General features: G+C 41.7%; 1 protein-coding gene across 6 annotated transcripts in view; it reads left to right on the top strand.

Annotated features, from left to right (window-relative positions):
• Positions 1–18,513, top strand: part of LOC131688666 (cAMP-specific 3',5'-cyclic phosphodiesterase 4A-like) — a 683,953-nt gene that overhangs the window by 496,011 nt on the left and 169,429 nt on the right. For 5 of the 6 annotated variants that reach the window (XM_058973085.1, XM_058973084.1, XM_058973083.1 and 2 more), the window contains one exon: positions 9,400–9,457. In XM_058973085.1, the coding sequence (XP_058829068.1) occupies positions 9,400–9,457 (58 nt within the window). Of the gene's footprint in view, positions 1–9,312; positions 9,337–9,399; positions 9,458–18,513 lie in introns of those variants that run through there. The other variant, XM_058973089.1, reaches the window with a different exon arrangement.

Genomic DNA, 18,513 nt, shown 5'->3' with positions numbered 1-18,513 from the left:
AATTCGACGCGGACCATATTCACGATCTTTTTATGGGGTTGCATGGTATTTGTTCGGGTGGTTATTTTATTTGTAGAAACTTGGTGCACTCGTTGTTTCTTCGCAGTAGGTATAGACACCAAGCGCATTGGTTATTTGTTGACCATTTAATTGGGGTTTAGTAGCATATGTCGAAGATCGTTTGCTGTTGTTGATTTTAGTAAATTGGTTTCCCGTTTATCGATATGAATCTTTTAATGTGGTATAAAATTGCACGCGGTTATAGGTCGTGTAAATGTAGATCGATTTTATTGCAAGTCATCTTGATTTTAACGTTATTGATGCCGTGCTGTATGTTGTCCACTCCAGGTAAACATTCTACCATAGCTAAACCTTTAAAAGCTATAAGTGCACAATAACACGTATGATGAAGTTGTACATAGGTCACTTCCGTGAGATTAGACTCTAATCTAACCTTTAACAACAGTCCCCCCTCGCGTACTGTAAGTCTAATACGATTGTAAAATTTAGTAATTTCTCCCGATTCCGAACTTTTAACTTCAATTCGCGAACCGGCCTTCGACCTTGAAGGTGGACTGTATAATTTTCCGTTTGGTTGGATTTCGGATCTCAACCGATAAAGCTTACCCGCTTGATGTGCTTGCTGATATAAAACTAAACTTTATTCCTAAATTGTCCCCCTTTTTATTGCTGTTGTGTGGTTGTGGTAGTGTTAATTTTGATTGTAGTTTTTAGTACATTTCATTTTTCATAGCATGTAGATATATAAATGTAGTGTGTAGTATATAAGTATAGTTTAAGTGTTAGGTACAGGATCCTAGGGTTACCCGTAGATTTAAGTTCAAAAATATTTTTAATTATATTTAGGGTTAAGAAGAAATTCAATAAATTCATTTTATTTCTGTTGACGATTTAACATCCTGGCCGCCAAAATGAATTATTTTTCCTCGTGGGATGAAATGGGTGTGATAGATCTGGACTGGGTTAGATCACTCGGGCTAACTTCCACTGGTAGTAGGCACAATTTGTTCACTGCTCTCTGGGTGATTCCGTTGTTGGTTTTTACAGATGCCAAACGAACCAGTCCATCTTCGCCTGGGTGAACGTCAACGACTCTGCCGATCGCCCACCGCTGTGGGGGAAGATTCTCATCTCGTAGCAGCACGATTGCATTCTTCGCGAGATTTGATGTTTCTTCCGTCCAACGATAACGATTCTGCAACGTGTTGAGATATTCGTGGTGCCAGCGTCGCCAAAAGTGCTGACTGAGATTTTGAACACGTTGCCATCGAGAAAGGCGGCTTTCGGGAATTCCGCTGAGATCTGGTTCGGGTATTGCGTTTAATGGCTTACCTACCAGAAAATGTCCCGGCGTCAATGGTTGTAAATCCTGAGGGTCCTCTGACATGGGAGTTATTGGACGAGAGTTGAGTGCCGCTTCTACCTGAATGAGAGCGGTCGTAAATTCGGTTTCGGTGAGCATTGCATTTCCCATGATGCGACGAAGATGCAGCTTCATCGATTTGACCGCCGCCTCCCATATTCCTCCTAATGATGGAGAGCGGGGTGCAATGAAGAGAAAGTGAATGCCATTATCGATGCCTTCGTTAGTTACGGCATCCCGATGGCGTTGTGTCAGGAAGAGTTTACGTAGCTCGCTTAATTCTCGTTGGGCTCCAACAAAATTGCGACCGTTATCGCAGTAGATGGTGCTGGGTTTTCCACGTCTGCCTGTGAAGCGTCGTAGACTGGCGATGAATCCGTCAGTCGTCATATCCGGAACTAGGTCTAGGTGGACCGCCTTGACTGCAAGGCACACATATACCGCAACGTACCCCTTTACAGGGCCTGCCTTCCGATTAGGTGGTTTCAGGAATACAGGTCCGGCGAAATCCACTCCCACATTTTCAAAGGGAAAGGATTTGTTTACTCGGACCGGTGGTAGATCGCCCATCAACTGTTCCAACGATCTGGGGCGAGCACGGGTACAAGTGATACAGTCGTGTACAATTGAACGGACGCATTCCCGGCCCCTAAGTGGCCAGAACCTTTGACGAATTGTTGACAGCAGCAAATTAGGGCCTCCATGCATGGTTTTCTCGTGATAACGTCTCGCAATTAACGTGGTGAGGTGATGTTTTGCCGGAAGCACGATGGGATGTTTTTCGTCGATGGCGAGAGCGGAATGATGCAACCGGCCACCAACTCGAATAAGGCCATCAACTAGTTGCGGTTTCAGGAATCTCAGCTTCGATTTCGGGTGTAACTTTTGGTTCCGCTCCAACTGCCTCCTATCTAGAGCAAAGTGTTCTTCTTGGACACGACGAACGAGAGCGATTAACGCGCGGTCAATTTCCGCGGAGGATAACGAACCGATCACACGGATGCTTGCTTCGCAACGGGTATTCTCGCGGAAACGGTGCCACCACGCGCAGGTGCGAATCAACCGGTTCAGGTGTGAGTAACGATTGATTATATCTTCTGGTTGCGTAGTTGCTACTAATGAAACAACCTTCCGAAGTTCAGGAACTTCACCGCATTCTTTTCTCGAGACTGGATTTTTCGGCCAAGCGATATCCAAAGCATTCACCCATCTGGGTCCATGCCACCACAAAGAACAATTTAACAGATGATGTAGACTCATGCCTCTAGACAAAAGATCAGCAGGGTTGTCCTCTGACGGCACGTGATTCCAAGTAGCAGAAGCAGTATGTTCTTGGATCTCGGCCACTCTGTTCGCCACGAAAGTTTTCCAGTTTGAAGCAGGTGCCGATATCCAACTCAGAACGACGGTGGAATCCGTCCACAGGTAGGTTGGTATGGAGATGCCTGTACTAGCGGTGACTTGGACGAGAAGATGTGTGAGAAGAAGCGCAGCGGAGAGTTCCAATCGTGGGATTGACTTGCTATCAACTGGAGCCACTCGGGATTTTGCTGTAAGCAGTTGTACAGAACATTGTCCGGAAGCGTTGATTGACCTCAAGTAAAGGCATGCGCCATATGCCTGCTCTGACGCGTCACTGAATCCATGGATCTGCAGATCATGATGCGGGAACAATATTGCGGCTCGTGGTACTCGAAGATTTTCCAAGCACGGTATATCTAGCTGGTAATTGATCCATTCCTGTGCGTACTGTGACGGCAATGGTGCGTCCCAATCGAGTTGATGTTTCCACAGAGACTGCATTATAATTTTTGCACGAACTATGCTTGGTCCTACTAACCCAAGAGGGTCAAAAAGACTGCTCATCTGTGACAGCACAGTCCGTTTGGTGAGCTGTTGATTTCCTTTCCACTTTGGTGGTTTGAATGAAAGCGTATCTGCGGCTGGCTCCCAACGTAATCCGAGAGCGGTAATAGAAGAATCTCGATCTAATTCCAACAGTGTGCGGGTTTCGCGAAGATTTTCTGGAACTATATTCAAAACTTCTTGAGAATTTGACGACCATTGTCGAAGAGGAAAACCGCCGGCGTTGAGTAGACCAATCATCTGCTTACAAATTCGTTGAAGCTCTAACGTGTCGTTTGCTCCGGTGAGAAGATTATCAACGTAGAAATCCTTCTTAGCTATGCGAGCAGCCACTGGAAATTTCATTTTCTCGTCCTCAGCCAGTTGTAACAGGACACGTGTAGCTAGGAAGGGCGAATTGTTTAACCCGTAGGTAACCGTCTGCAGCTGGTACAATTTCAGGGAGTCCCGGGGATCCCCTCGCCAAAGGATGCGTTGTAACGGTTGATCGGATGGATGCACCAGCACCTGTCTAAACATTTTTTCGATGTCTGCTGAAACAACGTATCTGTGAATGCGAAACCGTAGCACGAGCGCCACGAGAGTGTCCTGGATAGTGGGCCCAGGTAGCAACGTATCGTTTAGCGCCAATCCGGAACGTGATTTACAAGACGCATCGAATACTGTTCTCAGTTTTGTAGTACTACTGTCAAGTTTAAGTACTCCATGATGTGGTAGTATAAACTGTGGACGTACCTCAAGTTCTTGAGAGCTTACCTCACGCATGTGGCCCAAGGATATATACTGATCGATGAAATCTTTGTACATGGCCATCCTTTCTGGATCTTGTTGCAATGAACGTTCCAATGAGAGAAATCGTCTAGTGGCCTGGTATTTGTTGTCGCCTAGCAGTATAATCAATTCTTCGCGTTTCGGTAGTTTTACCATATAACGGCCTTCAGGCGTCCGCGAAGTATTAGCAATAAAATGTTCTTCACAAATTCGATCGGTGGGCGACCATCCCTTCGAGTCCCGAACTGTTTCTAGTTCCCAAAACTTACGAAGAAGTTCTTCAAGGCGTACAGTACTGCTTGAAAAACAGGATCGTGGATCTGTGTGGTCGTGATCTGATATCACGCAAGCGCCGGAGACAAACCATCCAAGTGCCGAATTCTGCAGTATCGGTAGTTGCTCACCCAATTGAATACGACCATACCGTAGCGTGTTGAAAAAATACTCAGCACCCAAAATGATGTCGATTTGCTTTGACAAATGGAATGTAGGATCGGCTAACTGTACTGCTTCAGGGATATGCCATCCTCGTATATTAATGGTAGATGATGGCAGAGTGATGGCAAGGTGCGGCAGAATCAAAAGTCTGGGTTCAATTGTAAATGGAGAAACTCTGGACGACACCTTGGCGGTGACGAATTGCGTTGCTTTCGTAGTTGTCTGGCCGATACCGCTGACCAGAATGGGAGATGGTGCACTTGAACAAGGAAGCTTCAGTTTTTGACAAAGTGCGCGGGTTATAAAATGACTCTGCGATCCTGAGTCCAACAAGCATCTAGCTGTGATTCTGCGTCCTCCAATGTCCTCAACTTCTACTAGCGCAGTAGGAAGAATTACGGTGTTCTGTTGATTTTCCTTATCGCATGCTACCGTGGCGTAGTGAAAATTCCCCGGCAAACTAAACGGTTGCATTGTGGCGGGGTTTCTGGTGGCCTTTGGTGGTTGTGTAGAATGAAATTGAGCAGACGATGGTTGCAGTGCAGCAGTTGAAGTATGAGTGCTTTCGACAGCAGTCGGTTGAGCTAGGAGGGTTACTGTTCCATTAGGCTGGGGAGCAGAAGGGGTCTGCTGTGTAAACTGTGCTCCGTGGAGAAGTGTGTGATGTTTACGCGGACATCGATTGCATGATTTCCACGGACAATTTTTAGCAAAGTGGTCGACATGACGGAGGCAATTGAGACACAGCTTCTTGAATCTGACGAATTCCAATCGCTGTTGGTCTGATAATCTTTGAAATTGCGGACATTGATAGAGAGAATGATCCTGATTACACTGTTCACATTTTCTCGTGCTCTGGGGACCTAGCTTAGTGGACGAACAGCTAATATGAGCGCCAAACTTAACTGGTGGCTTAGGCTTGGGTTCGCGCTCCCGTCCAGCAAGGGAAGAGGGTCCAACTGATTGAAGAACCCTTGCATAATTTTGCAGAAAGTTTACCATCGAGATGTAAGATGGCATGGTATCATCACAATCCTCAAAAAGAGGGTCAGCCGTCCCTCCAAGCACGGCGGCTACGTTGTCTGAATCGAGGCGAGCGCAGTAGTTTTCCCATTCACGCAACGTGTGGGAATCCAAACGAATTGACAACTGGTAGACCAACATAGAACTCCAGGCATCCGTACCTTCTCCCAAACGTCCTAAAACGGAAATATGCTGTTCGAATTTGTCCACCAGCCCTAAAAGTTCATCGGCTGTCTCCCTTTTCATAGTAGGAGTATCGAACAAGGCCTTTATGTGACATCGAACTAACTGACGCTTGTTCTCATAACGCAATTTCAATGCACGCCACGCATCGTTGTATCCTTCATCGCAAACCGAAATGGCCTCAACGATTCTCGCAGCCTCACCGTGAACTAGTCCCTTCAAATATTGAAACTTATCGATGTTAGCTACCTCCTCACGATTGCCTATAGCGGACTCGAAAGCATCCCGGAACACACACCAATCTTCCAATTTGCCAGTGAAACGGGGAAGGTTCAGTTCAGGGTAACGAATGTGGCTGAGCTGACGAACGTGAACGGTGTGAGCACTTTGGGCATGGTTGTCCTTGATTTGTTTTGTATAAAATGCTCGAAGGGCGCAGTATTTATTTTCAAACTCAGCACGTTCCTCTCTATAGCACCCACCATGCATCTCTAAAACACACACTACACGTCGATATTCCTTAGCAATTTCTTCCAGTCTTTCCGCCCACGTGTCTATCAACTCAGTATTTTTTCCATTTTTGTAATCCTTTGCACTTTGCATCAACTGTGCTAAGGTCTCCAGCAAATGCTCCTTATTCTTTTTTAAAAACTCCTCTTCATGCTCACTGCTCACTGACTCGTCCTTCAGCATGTTCAGCAATTTCCGTGGCACTACGCGAACCGGTACGAGTCGTACGATTTCTCCTTCCCGGGCCAACTCGCGGGTTGACTCTACCGTCCCGATAGCGACGATCCGAATTTTACGACGGGTGTGATCCTTCCCGGGCCACTACGCGGAATGGCACTACCGAACCGACGCGATTGTCGTATGTAAGGAATATATAGATCGAATTCCCTTACTCAGCACTGGTTACCTTCAGTGTTTCTCAGGGTGGCCGGTGATAGCAGTCCTTACAGCCTCCCGGCGAAATAAATGAAACACGTGCAGGTGATAATCGGTTTGCTGTTCACTCAGCGAAAGTCAATGCCGACATTGGCGTCGTCAGCAATTATATCATAAGAACAATGCGAAGTACCACACAATCACTTTTATTCCTCCTTTACTTTCGACAATCCAAAGTTTATCACAATGCGGTGATAGTTGACCAACAATGGCTTTGTTCACGGTCAACTGGGAAGCACATACGAGAACAGGTATTACAATGCGGTCTATCGCAACCACGCGGTTTCTATTGATCGACACGCGGTATTGTGGGCACTATGTTCGTCGTTTAGCGATCAAATTCGTGATCTTGGAGGATCCGCAGGTTATTCACTTTTTTCACCCTTTGAGCAGTGGATGGCGAAACGTATCGCACCACGTTCACGGTACACGTGATTAATTCGATTAGCACAATTTACGATAAACCGGCGGCGATTATCACTGTCAGTACTAGTCCTCGAGATCCGGCTCGAAGGACCATGTAAAATTTAGTAATTTCTCCCGATTCCGAACTTTTAACTTCAATTCGCGAACCGGCCTTCGACCTTGAAGGTGGACTGTATAATTTTCCGTTTGGTTGGATTTCGGATCTCAACCGATAAAGCTTACCCGCTTGATGTGCTTGCTGATATAAAACTAAACTTTATTCCTAAATTGTCCCCCTTTTTATTGCTGTTGTGTGGTTGTGGTAGTGTTAATTTTGATTGTAGTTTTTAGTACATTTCATTTTTCATAGCATGTAGATATATAAATCTAGTGTGTAGTATATAAGTATAGTTTAAGTGTTAGGTACAGGATCCTAGGGTTACCCGTAGATTTAAGTTCAAAAATATTTTTAATTATATTTAGGGTTAAGAAGAAATTCAATAAATTCATTTTATTTCTGTTGACGATTTAACAACGATTTTGTTGGAAGTCCATCGCAATTTCTATGTTAATATATAAAATACCCATGGCTTGATTCGCGAGTGGAGCTGTTTATCTTGAATCCCTCAAAAAGGCAAGGGGTATCAGAGGCCTAGCGGGTTTAAGTTCTCTAGTTTCAATGAACTTGAAATACAAATGATTGAGAGTTTTCGGCCTTTCGATTCTCTCACTGATAAAACGACAAAAAAGAGTGCTTTTGATTTAATTGGGTCGTGGAGCGATACTTCATAAAGTTACAATTTCAGCCAGCCTTTTTAAGGGTTATATAAATAATACAAATCCTATTTACACCGTTTCTATCGAACCCTTTCCGAGAAATGTACCTTTGTGTACGGTGGTTGTTTTTCCCGACGTTGGATCGTTTTTGGCGTTACCTGACAACATTCGTCCATACTATCGTTGAAGTAATTGTCTTGAAGAGCATTGTTAATTGTGATGTTTTGGTCGTCTGATTGTCATAGTTGCACAATGTTGTCTGAGCATAGGGGCTGCCATGTTCCAGGGTCATGAAGGTGAGAACTAATTATTCGAACTCTGTTGCGAATGTTGTAGAGAAAAAATGTTCCATATATCAATGTTAATTCGAGCACTTTTTCGTAATGCGACATGAATATGCGGATTGTGCTGCCCGGTGTAATCGGAACCAGTTTGTGTGATTGTTTGTGGATTGCACTATCCATCCTTATATGGGGATCTTAGTGAATCGCAATTGTATTTTGCCATAATAAAACTACTTTTGCCTATTGTGGTACACTCACTTTACTTCACAGTCGAGAGTAACGATACTATACCAACGTCACTATACTGTTTGTGCAGTGGATAAGAAACAAAGCAGTGGGTAGAATTTATTTCTTGCTTTACTGGTAGCTGCAGTCGAACGATTTTTAGCTTTGGCTGTGAAGGAGATAATAAAGTGGTCTAAAATATCATTTTGATTTTTTTTCTTCATACAACTACAGTATTTCGCCTCATTTTTTGGAAAATATTTTAATATCTAACAACTCCTACTACGTCATCATTTTGAACAAATAAGTGATTCTACAAAATTTTGAAGATTGTACTGGGGGTATGCTCAGTTCTAGATTCTGAATTTTGAGAGTTTTATAATATAAAACAGAAAATTTTGAGATCAGAAATTGCCCTTCATAGCAACAGTTTTAGCGGGTGTTCTATTGTTCTATTTATTTCATAGTTTATGTTTCGGCATGCCTTCAGCGTTACTGGGTTCAAAGTTATTTTCTTCAAGTCTATTAAGTCTGAGCGTCTGAGATGAATACTTTCTATATATATTTTAAGGGTGTTTTCAATTAACCAACAAATAGTACGGCGGCTTATGCCAGTTTTATAACTGCTGAGCATGAAGCTCTAACATTAATAAATACGGTTTGTTTTAATCGAAGCAAACATCGCCCGAATTTGAGCACCCCCGTCTATCAAGCATGAATAACCACCAATTTGCATTTGTTTTCGACGCAAACCTCACAACAAAACAAAATCGAGTAACGTGTGCTCCGCGCTAAGTGTCTAGTGAACAGGAAAAACGATATTTTACTACGCGACTAATATATTTAAATGTAACTGCATCAGTCTCTCCACGTTGATTCGCGGAGGCACGATTCGCCCGAGCCAGCTACCGTCAGACAGACTGCACCTCGGCAGGCAAATCACGTTCTCTCCCTCTGCTCGCACTCAGTCGGCCAGTTGGTTTTGTTGTTGTTGTTGTTGTAGATACACACTCAGTCACTCACGCCCGTATCACAGTATGTACGTATGATTGATCCAACCAGCCCCCCACTGATTCAGTTCTATTTCGCCTTTTACAGATCCCAGACGTTGCCACAATGGAAACCACGGACAACTCCAACTACAAACGACTGATATGTAAGTAGAATGTAAATTTATACCCTTTTATAACACTCACCCGCCCTAACGAACGTAGAACATCCCAAAACTCCAGCACCTCGAAAAACGGGGATCATCCAATTTTCCACCGTTTAAAGTTGAAGCAACCACGCCGAGAATTTGATTCACTTTTCGTTTCGTTGCGTGAGCGGGGGTGGCCACGGCACCACACTCTACCGCAGCGCCCATGTACGGTTAATCCAGTACAGTTTCAAGCCTTTTTGCCATTTATAAAGCATTAAGTTGAACTTTGAGTGTGGTGCTGCACGGAATCGGTGCCTTCCGAAGCTTTAAGTGACAAATTAAAGCACCTTCGCTGTAGAAGATGATGGCTACCGGCTGGTAAAAAGCTACCATCGCATCACCTCGCAAACATTTACATATCTAGGTGACGATGCATCATTCTCATGTTTTCCCACCTGGCTTCGCATTAAATGGCTTTCGGCTTGTGTGAGTGACACATCAACGGCTGAAACCATTGAGTCAGTGTGGCAAAGAGAGTGAATGGGTGCGGTGGTAGCAGTAGGTAACTTCGCTGTGACGTCAGAACATGTGTGGTTGGAGGCGACGTTGTGTGGGCTTATTTTGAACGGTATCTTGATTGCATTTTCGGTTAAATTTGATTCCGAATCCATGGGGTTCTCCAAATAACTCGATAAGCGAAACAATTGATCGGTTGTGTTAGAAGTTTGCGGAGATTGAGTAGCAAAGAATAACTCGCAATAAAGTGTGAAAGTGGCAGCTGACATGACTTGTGCTAGTGGAACAAATTAAAAGTGCAGAATACATAAATGACATTACGTAAAAGTAATCCGGGCATCCGAGTGAATGTTAAAATTATTATAATTCAGTGAAAATGTGTCCTCCAGGTAGGCGCTAGGTGCGCTAACAAAAAGCATAGAAGAAAAAACTGACGAAAAAGGTGAACCAAAAATAAACCTGTGTGACTCAATGCGTAAAGGCAGTTGCGTTGGTGCCTGACCTAGCCACTTGCGGTTGTTATTATGATGTGGTTTACTTCTAGGAAAATTACCAAAACAAAATAATTTTTGTTGTTGAATAATTATGGAACCGTTTAAGTCTTCAAACAAGGGCAACATTTTTACTTCAATGCATGTATGCAAGTCAAAGTTTCTTTGTTTGCGGATTTACTATGAAAGTGATAATTACTAATTATTCAGACAAGTTGAAGACGACGTTTTCCTGGTTGTGTAAAGCATTATACAAAAAGTCTAACAAACCAGGAATGTTGAGGAATTATGGGTAAAACCGACACTGTGGGTAAAACTGACACCGCACAACTTTCCTTAGAAATCAAATTTTTAATCATTTCAAGCTATAGAAAGTTTTAGAAAAGCGTGGAAAGGGTCATATGATCAAGTTTAGAGTTTACCGGCGACTTAACCCTTTGTCTGCTGCCACAGGAGTCAGGATCTTTTGGCATTAAAAATGCGAATCACCTGAGTCTACGGCATGTCCGGACGAGCGTAAAACAACTTGTTATTTCATGCTGTCGGAACCGACAAAAAGTTAAGTCAGATTCTGTCAGATCCTGACTCCTGCGGTGGCAGACAAAGGGTTAAGTCGCTGGTAAACTCTAAGCTTGCTCATATGACCCTTTCTACGCTTTTCTAAAACTTTCTTCCTTCAACCCCTTGCTCTTCCTTGAGTACACTGAAACCTCTATTTAGGAACTAAACCGGGGGTTCGTAAATTGAATTAGTTCGTGAAAAAAGTGTTCGTTATTTGGGATTTAGTTCGTAAAAAAGTTTGCTTCACATTCTTATTAATATTCGTTGGTTGAGCAATATTCTCGATAACCCTGACAATATGGGTATTTTTGGAACGGGCTTGACAAGTAGATGTTGAAAATGTACAATTGGAATCGTTTTGAAATCCAAGATGGCGACTTCGGGTTGAGCAATATTCTCGATAACCCTAACAATATGGGTATTTTTGGAACGGGCTTGACAAGTAGATGTTGAAAATGGACGATTGGAATCGTTTTGAAATCCAACATGGCGACTTCCGGTTGAGCAATATTCTCGATAACCCTGACAATATGGGTATTTTTAGAACGGGCTTGACAAGTAGATGTTGAAACTGGACAATTGGAACCATTTTGAAATCCAAGATGGCGACTTCCGGTTGAGCAATATTCTCGATAACTCTAACAATATGGGTATTTTTGGAACAGGCTTGGCAAGTAGATGTTGAAAATGGACAATTGGAACCGTTTTGAAATCCAAGATGGCGACTTCCGGTTGAGCAATATTCTCGATAACTCTAACAATATGGGTATTTTTGGGATGGTCTTGCCAAGAGATGCTGAAAATGGACAATTGGAACCGTTTTGATATCCAAGATGGCGACTTCTGGTTGAGCAATATTCTCGATAACCCTAACAATAAGGGTATTTTTGGAACGGGCTTGACAAGTAGATGCTGAAAATGGACAATTTGAACCTTTTCGAAATTCAAGATGGCGACTTCCGATGTGTGTGTGTGTTAACCAACCTAACTCCCACTAGCTGGTAGTGATTTACAGAAAAAAGATGTTTGCATGTATTTTAACATATCCATGCAAATAACTTGGTTCAAGGATTTAGGTAGGTGTTAGCTCAATTGACTTTCCGATGACCCATTTCGTGTACAGCGCCAGACATGTTCCGAGGTCATCGTTCCATCAACCAGCCCCGCCTTACTGTAATGTTTGTATCAAATGGATTATAACATTACAATAAGACTTTCGATTCCTTACATGAGGTAAGAAATCGACGCGTATTTGGTGTATTTATTTGATTTTTGTATATATAAATTAGAATGTCTGTAGAAAAATATACCAGTTTTTCTATTTCCTTCCTCATCTCCTACTTACGCGAGTGACTGATACTTGCTTATCCATTTTTCGTCCCATTCAAAACCTTCTCCAGATATCCTCAAAATCTCCAGCTTCTTTCTCACGCATCAAACAGCCCGAGTAATCCTTTCTCTTTCTCACGTTTGCAAGTACAGCGCAATTTATCAACAACAGTATGCTTGCAGCAGATACAGAAGACTCCACTGGCCACGCACGTGGTCCTTACCCGAAAAAGGTTTGGAAAATGTCGGAAGAAAGAGAAAAACTGACCTGCAGGTTTCCGAATGTGGAACTAAGAAATTGGTGCGACACCTATCGGGCGATAGCTACGGGTGACGCGCTGATAATTTGGAATCGCCACTTTTTCACCAAGTGACGCTGAAAAATTTTCGCTTTTTGGGAAAGCTTTATCACTGGGAAAAACACTTTTTTGTGAGTTTTTGATCTCCACTATTATTATTTACGTTGTTAAAACACTTTTTTCTTCCCCGCATCGGGAATAGACGGCCCGTATTGCGGGGGGAGCACATTTTACACTAATGCTGTGTGGCTTTGAATCACTTTACGCCGTGATGAAAAACTCCAAAAAAATCACTGAATTCCACTTCCGATTTACGAAGACTGTTCACCGAGTCATTCTTCGTATTAAAAAAACACTTTTATTTGATAATCCGTATCGAAAAACTACGATTTTGGATCGACTAGCGAGGAGCTCCAAAACAGTCGACCGATCGCGGCTAAGGTACACACTCAATTCAAGATGGCGACTTCCGGTTGAGCAATATTCTCGATAACCCTAACAATATGGGTATTTTTAGAATGTTTTTCCATGTTCAATATGACGATTGCCGGGTGAGCATTATTCTTGATAACGAACAATATGGGTTCTATTTCCGTCATGCACTCGTCAACCCTATCCCGAAAGTACCCATATTGTTGAGGTTATAGAAAATTGGATTCCAAAATAGTTCAAGACATCGATTTCCATCATGCACTCGTCAACCCAATTCCGAAAATACCCATATTATTGAGGTTATAGAGAATTTATCTAAACCGGAAGTCGCCATCTTGGATTCCAAAATGGCTCAAGACATCGATTTCCGTCATACACTCGTCAACTCCATTCCTAACATACCCATATTGTTGAGGTTATAGAGAATTTATCTCAATTGGAAGTCGCCATCTTGGATTTCAAAATGGCTCAAGACATCGATTTCCGTCATACACTCGTCAACCCCATTCCTAAATACCCATATTGTTGAGGTTATAGAGAATTTATCTAAACCGGAAGTCGCCATTTTGGATTTGTTGAGGTTATAGAGAACTAGCTAATACCCATCGCGCGTTGCTGAAAATCAACGAAACAGGAGGAAAACAATTTGTTCCGAGGCCTTTTATATATATATATATATATATATATATATATATATATATATATATATATATATATATATATATATATATATATATATATATATATATATATATATATATATATATATATATATATATATATATATATATATATATATATATATATATATATATATATATATATATATATATATATATATATATATATATATATATATATATAGATAATAGATAATAGATTTATCTAAACCGGAAGTTGCCATCTTGGATTCCAAAATGGCTCAAGACATCGATTTCCGTCACGCACTCGTCAACCCCATTTCGAAAATACCCAACTTATATTAGTAACAATTAACTAAGAACACATAAGTATATAACTTCATGCTGTAATGTACGAACTCAAACTTTTCAAAAAGAGTTCGATATTTCGAATTTAGTTCGTAAAAAAAAGTTACGTTAATCGAATATTACGTAAAAAAAAGAGTTCGTAAATGGAGGTTTCAGTGTACTATGGCTCTTAATATTGAAAAATATACTTCATTTTCCAGTCCCTTGCTAATTGTATGTTGTTAAAAACATATAATATTTTTTTTTGAAGCGCTGACAAAATTAAGCCTTGTTAAAAATTTCCTGAAGAAGAATTCTGCGTAGAAATTATAATTTTATTGGTTTTGTAGTAACCTAGAAAAATTGTTAAACTCAAGGTGTCGGTTTTAACCATAATTACCCTTCATACTCTTTCAGAGTTAGACGTACCAAATCTTGGTATACAATTTACAGCTATGGACAAAACAATAAGATCACTGAGGTGTTAACCCTTTCATGCCCAACTTTTTTCTAGTGCAGGTAGGGTTTCAAAACAATTTTTTCTTGTAAACGGTGAGGTCAAGAAACACCAAAAGCCTTTTTTCATAAAGATAGGTGCTTCCCTCACAGTGTTAGAAGCTGCTCAACTAACAAAATACAGTCTAAATTGATAAGTTTTATCAGTTTTTAATTATATTACAACGCGACGAAGATGTATGAAAAATTCATTTTCCGTCATCAACGTATACTGCCCTAGTAACAATTAAGGTTTTATGGTAGTTTTATAGCTACACATAAAACTTAGATTGCACTTGTAGTGTGCTATAAAACTGCAATTGTTACTTGGGTGTCCCTGGCAGCACTACTCCATCGGAATCCAATCAGACTAATTGCAATAACTGATTAGAGTGAATCCAAAGAATGAAACGAATAAAATAAGTAAAATGAACGCAGATGAACAAAACGAATAAAAAGATTTGGAATGAAATAATTAATTAAAATGAAATGGTCATATATATGAAGCTATGTGCTATGTGCTAAGAATACTCATTAGTTCTGTCGCTAAAATTTGCGTTCCAGGGCAGTTTCCACAACACTGCAGCCAACATTGTTCGCTCGTATTTTCACAAATTATAGCTGGTGCTGATCCTTGTAACCAGACTTCCCAAATGAACATCGAACACCATGTTCGCTCTAGTTCTGTGCTCTTCTTAAACCCACATTTAGTGTGCAAACACGAACACGCTAATGCGTACCCTCTCGCAGGTTGATGGGATTGACGGTATTGTAAACATCATCAAGCTACAATAGATTCAATAGAGTTATCTAAATATAAGGACCTTCGCTCTTTTTAGTTTTTATTTGCACCAAGTTCTACTACTAGAGGTTAATTAGTTCTCATGTTAATAATCCACCAAACATTATGATTACTGAGGATTTGATTTATATAAAAGCCCGCTTCAAGATGTTGATTACAATACGCCTCGATAGTGGTGTGTCGGGGAGGCCGGGAGGGCTGATATGAGCCTTTTATCTGTTCTATACCTTTCCTCTATTTACCAGCTCATAACCAACAATCAACCAGTAACAAATAGATAATTGAGAAAGGATGTGCTATGTGTGGTGATTGGCTATTCAAGTATTAGTAGTGTTTGAAGTACTAATGTATGTCTCATGTGATGATCATAACTTCAGCTGTATCTTGTACCTATCTAATCTGTTACGTCTCTCATATATTGTCTTTTATTTCTTCTTTTCGAGTCCTATACTGCCATTATACACCCGCCTTCAGCTGGGTCAACAAAGATGGTGATAGTGAACGTCTTAACACTCACACATTCTCAAACGCGGTCTCAGCGGGAACCTACAAAAATGCCATCGTGCACGCGATTACGAATCGGTCACGTCCGAAAGTCTATCCTTCATCCTAGAAGACTAGGTCCATGCCTTCAGCTGGACCAATTAAGAAAATACGCCCATACCTATTAGACAACACGTCTCATGGCGACATGACCGGGAACCCTATCGATATAAACGATCCCACTCTCTGCCAGAATTCTAACCGCGCACTGAAAATTTAATATCAGACTCACGGTTCGCGCGACCATTCAAGAACACACGTTACAAAATCACGTCAGCGCACAAACGTTAGAGCCCCTCGCGATTTTCCAAGCAACCTACGCCCACGAACTCGCAAACATGATTACACCCCGGTGATAAGGTGAAAATTTCAGCACTCATAAACTTAGCAACACGATCTCAAGCGTCAACCTACAAACTACCGCGCTCGCGCCATCAGGAATCGGGATCGTCCGGAAGTCTCTATCCTCGGTACCAACAATCTAGGTCCTTGTTAATTAATAAAAAAAAATAATAAAATTGAAAAATAGCTCCCATATCCACTAGACAAAACGTTCCATGGCGACATGTCCGGAAACTCTAGTGATATGGAGTAACTCTCTCCCTGTCAGAATGTGATCCGTACACCGAAAGCTAAAGATCAGAATGACGGTCCGCGAATATATGAATGGCCGCAGGGTTTCAAAATCGAATTTATACACGCGAAGTCACATACACGCGAGCACACGCGACGAACACGTCAACATACGAACGCTTAAGCCCTTCGCGATCATCTACGCACACCTATGCCCGAGATTGCGTAAACTTGATAACACTCCGGCAATTGTGTGAACGTTTTAGTACTTACGATGTTACAAACGCGGTCTCAAACGCGAACCCGCAAACGCGCGCGATCATGAATCGGTCACGTCCGGAAATCTTTAGCCTTCATTCTAGCAATTTAGGTACATACATTCAGTTGGACCAATCAGAAAAAAAAATAAAGCTCATATCCACTAGACCACGCGTTCTACGGCGACATGAATGGGAATTCTAATGATATGTAAGAACCCACTTTCTTCTGGAATCTGAACCGTACACCAAAAATCAAAATTAAGTATCAGATTCACGGTCCGCACGCGATCATTCTAGAACACACGCGAATATGCGAAAGGCACACGGTTATGAAATAGAATGTATACACGCGAAGTTCATACACGTTAGCACACGCGACATACAAACGCGCACGCGACATACAAACGCACACGCGACATACAAACGCACACACGATCGAACACGTTAACGTACAAATGCTCGAACCCTTTGCGATGATACATGCGATCGCGAGTCCCTACGTCCGCACATACCTGAACCGTACAATGAATATCACATTCAGAATCACGGCCCGCTACAATTGGCCTAATGCAGTGTTTTATTGGGCGACATTGCCTGTCTCGTCTGCAAATTGTAGTATGTGATTCTGACGGGGAGCCCTTCCGAGAACCTAGCTCTACAGCTCCAGTAGGACAACTCTCGAAAAAAAAAAACACGAACACGCTAATGCGTACCAAAACACGTACACATGTTCGTCTGCACAACCGAACCCCATGTACGTACGCGGTGTTCGTACACACAGGTTCTTGACACTAGTTTTCTCTTTCTATCACTCATCATCACTAGTGTTGACTCATTCTGTTTTGTTTGTGACTTTCTGGTGTACGCACACGGTGTACGTACACGGTGTTTAAACCTAAGTTTGCACATCGTTCGCTTGGGTTCGGTGTTCGAGGCGAACCTGTACACAAAGGCAAAGAAAGTTTGAGGTTGAACGCGTGCACGAAATTTTGTACACAGGTGCAAACTTATTGATGTTCATGGGAAGACTGCTTGTAACTGTTAATACTCAAATGAAAGGCAATAATTACATTTATTAGCCTTGCTTGTTTTGTGAGCAAATCTTGCCTCAATCAAAAACTATAGTCGTTTAAAAACGTTGTTGTCCACAAACAACATGGGCATGAATGGGTTAATATTTCTTCTTGCGTCACTAACCTTCATGTTATGATTAAGAAGAACTCATTTAGCGGCGAGCACTCCTGCTGAATTGTCAATGAGCGTCGTTAAGGTTGTTGTCGTACATAATTGTGTAAAAAAGGGTGTTATAAAAAATACGCGACATAACAACAGGACGTCGTAATCTGATCGCAAATTCGTTATTTCCCAAATTTTTGCATTTAAAATACCATTGTAAGTATACTTAATTTAGGAGGAATATCAGAAATTGCATAAAAGGGCAACTTTCAGTGATTTTGTTGCGAGCGTTTAGAGAAAAAAAATCGTTGGGACCAGAAACTACGTGAAACGACAGGACGCTCAGAAAAATTTCCGTCGTTGATAATACTCATACACGGAAAACAATTGTTCCCAAAACCGTGAGTACAGTGCTATGAATTCGGGAACTATTACGTTTTTACGTTACGAAAACAGGACTATGAACAAAAATCGTGTGTTTTATAATTATGTTCGATTTCCCTTCAACGCTTATATAAGGTTTTTTTTTCTAGTGAAGATATTTCTTTTTGTTTGTGAACTTCAGTCACGTGTTCCGCAATTACTAAATCGATTCTCATTCGTTATCGAGCACTCAGTCGAGATAG

Source organism: Topomyia yanbarensis, chromosome 3 (assembly GCF_030247195.1).
Source record: "Topomyia yanbarensis strain Yona2022 chromosome 3, ASM3024719v1, whole genome shotgun sequence".
Lineage (NCBI taxonomy): Eukaryota > Metazoa > Arthropoda > Insecta > Diptera > Culicidae > Topomyia > Topomyia yanbarensis.
This window is presented reverse-complemented; position numbering and strand designations above follow the sequence as displayed.